The 7810-nt window shown below is 40.3% G+C and overlaps 1 protein-coding gene across 6 annotated transcripts in view; it reads left to right on the top strand.

Annotated features, from left to right (window-relative positions):
• The window catches only part of LOC123507220 (zinc finger protein 567-like), a 67258-nt gene that overhangs the window by 188 nt on the left and 59260 nt on the right, over positions 1–7810 (top strand). The window contains exon 2 of one of the 6 annotated variants that reach the window (XM_045259941.1): positions 656–710. The exons of the other annotated variants lie outside the window; for them this stretch is intronic. Within the exon in view, the coding sequence (XP_045115876.1) occupies positions 694–710 (17 nt within the window). The 5' untranslated portion in view covers positions 656–693. The remainder of the gene's footprint in view (positions 1–655; positions 711–7810) is intronic. 6 annotated transcript variants of the gene reach the window in all.

Raw genomic sequence — 7810 nt, 5'->3', positions numbered from 1 at the left:
CTTCCACATCATTGTTGGTGCGGATGCTTCTGGCAAACACGCACCATGACCTGGGAGGCCAGATATCTGAGCAAATCCATGTACTTAATGTAATCCAGAAGATTTAAAAGTGATTGACAACCATCTGCTTTTCTGTAGAACTTTAAAACAGTTCTTCTATATGTTCTGCTGGTACATATGGTAGTGAAAGAACTTTCCTCAGGTATCTATGTATCCCAGCATCATTCGTATAAAATACCTGCAGACCTACCTCTTGAATTTTCCTCCATACTGCTTGTCCCCAATGAAAACTGCATCCTCGAATATAAACATTAGGCAGGACGTCGGGGATCGCACGCCAGACACTTTCCTCAAAATCAATCGTAATCTCTTGCACACTCAGTTCCTCACCTAAAAGTTCTTTAGTTTTTGAAAATACTTTTTTATAATCTTTCCGTCTTTTCCCAGACATCAAAACGAAAAGCAGTGGTACTTGTTTCAAGTTATTATCACACTGGACAAATGCATGTATACTGAAAAGCTGTGTGAAAGGGCGTCGCACTATTTTAAATGTAGCATCAGCATACCACTGTTTTGCCTTGCTGAGCAGTGACAACTGTTCAGGTGTTGAAAATAAGAGATGGTGGCGGTCACCAATAGTAATGTCATATTGCAGAAAGACTGTAGCAGTTTATCTTCTCCCAAAGGATCATAATGGAGGCTTCCAAGTCGTGAGTACTTTTCTTTTTTTTTCTTTTATGGAAAGTGGACAATAGCAGTTATTGATATCGTTGCAGTTTTAACCAGAACACCACACTAACTAAACATTCACGGTCTAGGTCACACTTCTACCACCATTTCAAACCCTCATTTTGCCTTATTTTACCTTATTAAGATGGATTCATACCACAAAGTAGGTGCATTCAGGCTAGGCAGGTGCAGTGCATTCAGGTGGTGGTGCATCATGTCTACAAATTTTTACATTACAGTTCAACTTCCATTTATTAAAGATGTATATTATTCTTGGAGATTCATTTAGATGTTTTAACTAATCATAAACATTTCCATCCATTTTTTTAACCCATCTAACTAGGTCTAATCTAAACCTAGCAGAAGGGCTCCATCCCTGGGACCATACAGGGCACTATCTTAACCTAACCAAACCAGCTTGGGGGCAGTGGCCCTCTAGCCCCACCATGGGTACTAACCTAATCAAACATTACAAAGGGCATGAGATGAGGAGTATGTTGTGCTTGTAAAGATTCACACACTATGGTGTATATCATGTCAGAGGTGAAATTTTGGAACCAACCCATAAACTTAAAAAACAACAACAACAACCTAGCTTCCTGTTAGTTGTTGATTTGGGAGACAATGACACTCTGTTCTATGACAACTCTTGAAAGTGTGGCAGTGAGTTGGTGTTTAGTACTCTAATTATTTTTGAAAGCAGGAAATAGTTATGGCAACCTACCACTGGCTGGGTTTGGGAACATTGTGTAAGTCAGGTTTTTATTTATTAATTTTTTTTAAGTGAGGTAAGTTAATGTCCCTGAGGGATCCATGGATGGCACTTCCCAGCTTGTTAAGTTAGTCAAGTTAGTGTAGATTCTATTAAGCTATTGGCCAGTCCTTCAGCATTAGTGACTGTTGTTCTTGTATAAGAATGAAACTTTATGGTATTGTCAACCACTATTGGTTTTTACTTTAATTTTTTTGTAGTATTTTGTGGTTATTTTTCAAATAAAGACTTTTTTTTTATGTTGAGCCTATAGCGACTGTAGGCATACTTGAAAGAGTAGATGTGAGGAGCGCTGTTCAGCGTCTGCCCATTAGTGGTTGTTACGGCCCGCCCGTAACATACTCCACTACCATCACCTCCTCCGCTTGCTACCTCGTTCGCCACCTCTCCACCTCCCCTTCCACGTCACTGTCTTATGAAGCCCTGCTACTGTCCCGAAGTTGGATTCACGTGGCCCCATTCGACTCAAGCAGAAGTGTTAAGCAAGCTCCCTGATTTCTGGAAGTCAGTCGAGGTCAGGGCCTCAACCAGTGAACTCTACGCCTCTTGGATTACTGTGGGATCCATATCACCCAGCACTTCACCACTGTGACACCTCATAAGTATCACTTCCCTCGTTCCGTTTTTTCCACATTGCCTCCATATGGGATTAGTATTATTGTTAGGTATTGTTAAGTTGGGTTCTTTATTGTTATATTTATTTATGTGTTATATCTATATGTGTATGTCAGTTTCATGTGTTTCATGGTATATCTATGTGTATGTCAGTTTCATTGTTATTGGGTTATTAAATAGCTTCTTAAGTGCCCCCTTTGCATTTCCTCACCAGTTGAACCTGCAGTGTTTTTTTTTTATTGTTATTGTTCACCGGCTCCCCGATGCCAATCTTACCCATTTAACCGGTGAACGTAACAATTGGCGACCATAACAGGACTCATATAACCCTTGTTCAGTGTTCCATTTTTTCAGTGACCTTTTTTCTGTGATTACATTATTTTTTTTATATTTCTGTGGTGTTGTGACTTTGATGTGTTTTTTTTCTGTGACTTACTCTGCGTGTGGTTTGAATTTACCTTTGTGTGATCAAGTGGCTCCTTTTGGGTTAAACGTGCTTCGTGACTTTCATTGGTATCGCATAGCAGTGGTAGAGCAGGAAACCAGGTAGAAAGGCGTGTTCACCGATAGCACTTATCTCTATTTTTTGCACATAGGCAGGTGTGTAATAAGTGTTATCCAAGTGTTGGGATCATCATATGTTCATGCGAACCCTCAATCCCCTCACTTCGCGGATCATTTTTCTCGCTAGTTATAATTGGCCATTTTAACTAGTCTCTCAGACTAATCCGCCCCCTTATCAACAACAAGTCCCAGTACAATTCGCTCCTCACTCTCAAGTCTCGTAACTAGAGTAATCCGGATCCCTCTTAATGCCGTAATTCTCTAGTTTACCCCTCATTAGTGATTGTACTCATAAGTGTTTACTTAAGTATAATCTAGGTAATTTCCAAGGTTGCCTTTATTATCACTCTGCCAAGTTCCTCACTTAAGTAATTGACTTATAATTTTTTTGTTGTTTGCTTAACATCTACTTCTGTATCATATTTAATATGGCTTCCACTCAGTTTAACGTTGAAGATTTTTGTGCTGACCCTTCTCTGGAACAACTTAAAGGTGCTAATTTAAAGAAGGACCAGTGGAAGACCATCGCTAAACATTTTGATGTTCCCATCACGTCTCAGATGACTAAAGAGGTCGTTAAGAATGTAGTTGTTGAACATCTAGTGCAAGAAGGTCAGTTGCTAGGAAATGCCATAGAAGAGTTAACTCCCATGTCAGCAGCCTATGAAGACTATAATACACAGTCCCCAGGAAGAACAGGATAAGAGTAGGATAAGTCAGTGGGAAATTGAGAAGCTTAGACTAGAATACGGAATGCATGAAAAACAAATGCAACTACAGGCAGAAAAAGAAGAGAAAGAGAAAGAATTTCAGTTACAACTTAAAAGGCAGGAGAAAGTGTTAGAAATTCAGGAGTTAGCCCTACGAAATGACGCTAAGTTTAGAGGGGAAGAAATAGATATAAAGAAAAAATTGGTAAGCTTTAATCCCGCTACAGCTGCTCCGCTAGTCCCCTCTTTTGATGAATCTGATATTGACGGGTCATTTTGCGCTTTTGAGAGCATGGCTAATAGGAATAAATGGCCCAAGGATCAGTGGGTGGGTCTCCTTGTCCCTAAGCTAGTAGGAAAAGCTTACAGGGTATACAACGGCCTTAGTGATGAGGTAGAGTATGAAGAGATCAAAGGTAACATTCTAGACTCCTACTCTATCACTTCTGACGGATACAGACAACAGTTCTGAAAGTATATGAAACCAGACTCTCACACCTATGTTGAATTTGCTAGTGAGAAACTAAGACAATTTAAGAAATGGTTAGCCGCCCTTAACATTACCACCTTTTCGGAGTTGCTCAATCTAATGGTCCTGGAAAAATGGAAGAGTAAGTTAACCTTTAATATTCTGAGGCATGTGGAAGAACGGGGAGAGAGTGATCTTATGTCTGCCGCTAAAGTGGCTGATGCCTTTGCTTTGTTGATGGGATCCCTGGGTAGTAGAGGTCGTGGTTCACTACCTAATGTTAGGTCCTCCTTTGGGGAAGGTTTTGGGGGCGTGGATGGTAAGCCGACCGGATTCTCGCCAAATGCGTATAATTCCCACTGGTGTAAATACTGTAAGAAACCAGGACACACGATCCAAAAATGTAGACACCCAAATTGCAAGGCCTCTCAACGTCAACCTTCTTTTGTGGCCCCTAAACCTAACACATTTGAGAACAAGAAACCAGTGGCCCTAGCTAACCCTATCAACTCTCCTCTAGAACTTTATGGCTTGTACATGTATCAGGGTAAAGTGTCCCTGACTGATGGTACAGACAGGTCAATAAATATCAAGGTTCAGCGTGATACAGGTGCTGCCCAATCCATCTTAAGCCCTTGGCTGATATTAGCTTACAGTGCCCCTTCATTTCAGCTCATGAAATGAAGAGGCATCCAAAAAACCTACAAGAAGGCTCTTCAACATTTTTTTTGGCCAGGAATGAAAAAAGGATGTGTCACACTATGTAAAAACATGTCACATATGTCAAATTGTGGGTAAGCCTAACGAACGCCTTGTGCCAGCTCCTCTGATGCCGATTCCCGTTCAGACGGAGCCCTTCGAAAAGATCGTTCTGGACTGCGTAGGCCCCTTACCCAAAACCAAACGAGGGAATCAGTATTTGTTAACCCTCATGGATCCCACTACCAGGTACCCTGAAGCATTCCCTCTTAAGAACATCACATCAAAGACCATTGTAAAACATCTAATACATTTTTTCACTTCGGTAGGAATTCCAAAACAAATTCAGTCTGACAAAGGTAGCAATTTCACTAGCAATTTTTTCCAACAGATAGTGAACGAGCTAAACATCGACCATGTAACCTCCTCGGCTTACCACCCCCAATCCCAAGGCTGTCTGGAGCGGTTTCACCAAACATTAAAATCCATGATGAAGAAGTATTGCTTGGAGCATCAAGGATACTGGGATGAAAGTATCTCTTTTCTTCTCTTTGCTTTAAGAGAATCTCCTCAAGATTCTTTAGGTTACTCCCCTTTTGAATTAGTCTATGGTAGACAGATCAGGGGGCCTCTCAAAATATTAAAGGATCAATGGTTTACTCAAAATACTCCTTCAAGCCCCAGTGTGTCTGACTACATCAGTAAACTTAAGAATAAAATGTGTGTGTGTATTTACCTAATTGTATTTACCTAATTGTAACATACGGAAAAGAGCTATGCTCGTGTTGTCCCGTCTCCATATCTATTAATGTCCAGCTTTTCTTAAAATCATGAATATTCCTTGCGTTGACCACTTCCACGTCTAAACTATTCCATGCTTCCACCCTTCTATGAGGAAGCTATATTTTTCACATCTCTCCTATAAGTGGCCATTTTAGTTTTTCCCATGCCCTCTCGACATTCTTCCATTCCACATACACAGATCTTCCCTATCCATTTTTCCATGCCAATCATCACTCTGTATATTGCTATCAGGTCTCCCCTTTCTCTTCTGTTTTCCAGGGTTGGAAGTTGCATTCTTTTCAGTCTGTCTTCATAAGTCAAATCTCTTAAGTCAGGCACCATTTTCGTTGCAGCCCTCTGTACTTTCTCTAGTTTCCTTATGTGTTTCTTTAAGTTCGGAGCCCACTGTATTGTTGCATATTCAAGCCTCGGTCTTATCATTGCAGTAATTATTTTCTTCATCATTTCTTCATCTAGATATCTGACGCCACTCTTATGTTCCTCAATAAGTTCAATACTTCTCCAATTATTTTGTTTATATGTCTCTCTGGCGATAGGTCATTGGTAATTGTCACCCCAAGGTCTTTTCTTCATGACTGGTTTTATGTCTTCATTTCCTATCTTGTACATACTCCTGATTCTTCTTTCACTCTTGCCAAACTCTATTTTCTTGCATTTTGTCGTGTTGAACTCCATTTGCCATGTACAGCTCCATTTCCATATTCTGTCCAAGTCTTCCTGGAGTAGTTCGCAATCTTTGTCACATCTCACTTTTCTTAACAATTTTGCATCGTCTGCAAATAGGCTCACATAACTGGACACCCCATCCACCATGTCATTTATGTAGACTGCGAACATTACTGGTGCCAACACTGATCCCTGTGGAACTCCACTCTCCACCAATCCCCATTCTGATGGTCTGTCCTTAATTATTGTTCTCATTTCTCTTCCTACCAAAAGTCTTCCATCCATTTTAGTAAACTGCCATGCACTCCTCCTACCATTTCAAGTTTCCAGATCAGTCTCTGGTGTGGTACCTTATCAAAGGCCTTTTTTAAATCCAGATATATTCCATCAGCCCAACCATCTCTTTCCTGTATTACATCTATCACCCTCGAATAGTAACATATCAGGTTTGTCGTGCATGAACGCCCTTTCCTAAAACCAAATTGACACTCACAAAGTATGTCATTTTCTCCAAGAAGTCTGTCCATCTAGTCTTCACCACCCTCTCACACATCTTAGCTACCACACTTGTAAGTGACACTGGTCTATAGTTCAATGGGTCTCTCTTGTTACCTGATTTATAGATTGGGACAATGTTAGCTCTTTTCCAGTCTTGGGGCACTACACCTTCCCTTAATGAGGCATCAATTACTTCACAAACTTTTTCTGCCAATTGCTCCTGCATTCTCTTAAAATCCATCCTGATACCCCATCAGGTCCCACAGCTTTTCTCACTTCTAAACTCCCCATCATGTTCTTGATCTCCTCCACCGTTACTTGAAACTCCTTCATAATCCCTTTCTGTTCCATTACCAGTGGTTTGTCAAAAGCAGTCTCCTTTGTGAATACCTTCCGAAAGCATCCATTCATAGCCTCTGCCATTTCCTGGGATCTTCACTGTATACTCCATTTACTTCTAAACTTTCAATACTTTCTCTATTTTTGATGTTGTTGTTCACATGTCTGTAAAAAAGCCTTGGTTGGTCTTTACATTTATCAATTATATCCTTTTCTTGTTTCTTTCTTTCTTCTCTTCTAATCAACACATATTCATTTCTTGCTCTTTTGTAACTTTCCACTGCTTAATCCGTCTTTTCCTTCTCCACCTCTTCCATGCATCCTCTTTTCTTGTTCTAGCCTTTTCACATCTATCGTTAAACCAGTCCTGCTTTCCAACTTCTCTATGTTGTCTTATTGGTACAAATTTTTCTCACCTTCTTTGTATATTTTATAAATTCCTTCCACTTTTCATTTGCTCCTTAGCACTCTTGAATTTCATCAATTTGTCTCTTGAAAGAATTTCTTTAGGTTTCCAAAATCTGTCTTGGCATAATTCCATCTTCCACTTTATATTCTTCATTTCTTCTAGATTTCTCTTCGTCTATCACCTTGAACTCCAAAACTGCATGATCACTCTTTGCTAAAGGGCACTCCACCCTCATCTCCTCAATGACCATTGGCTCTGTACTAAAGACCAAGTCCAGTCTTGACGATGCTCCCTCTCCTCCAAACCTAGTATCTTCTTTGACCCACTGAGTTAACACATTTTCCATTGCCAGTGTCAATAGTGTATTTCCCCATGTTGTCTCTGATCCTTCCATTGACCAGTCCTCCCAACACACCTCTTTACAATTAAAATCTCCCATCATTATAGTTCGTTCACAGCCACCCAACATTTCTTCCAGACATGTTCCTGTATCACTTATCATTTCTTCATATTCCTGTACTGACCATGCATTTGTC

The sequence above is a fragment of the Portunus trituberculatus genome, chromosome 2 (genome assembly GCF_017591435.1).
Source record: "Portunus trituberculatus isolate SZX2019 chromosome 2, ASM1759143v1, whole genome shotgun sequence".
NCBI lineage: Eukaryota > Metazoa > Arthropoda > Malacostraca > Decapoda > Portunidae > Portunus > Portunus trituberculatus.
This window is presented reverse-complemented; position numbering and strand designations above follow the sequence as displayed.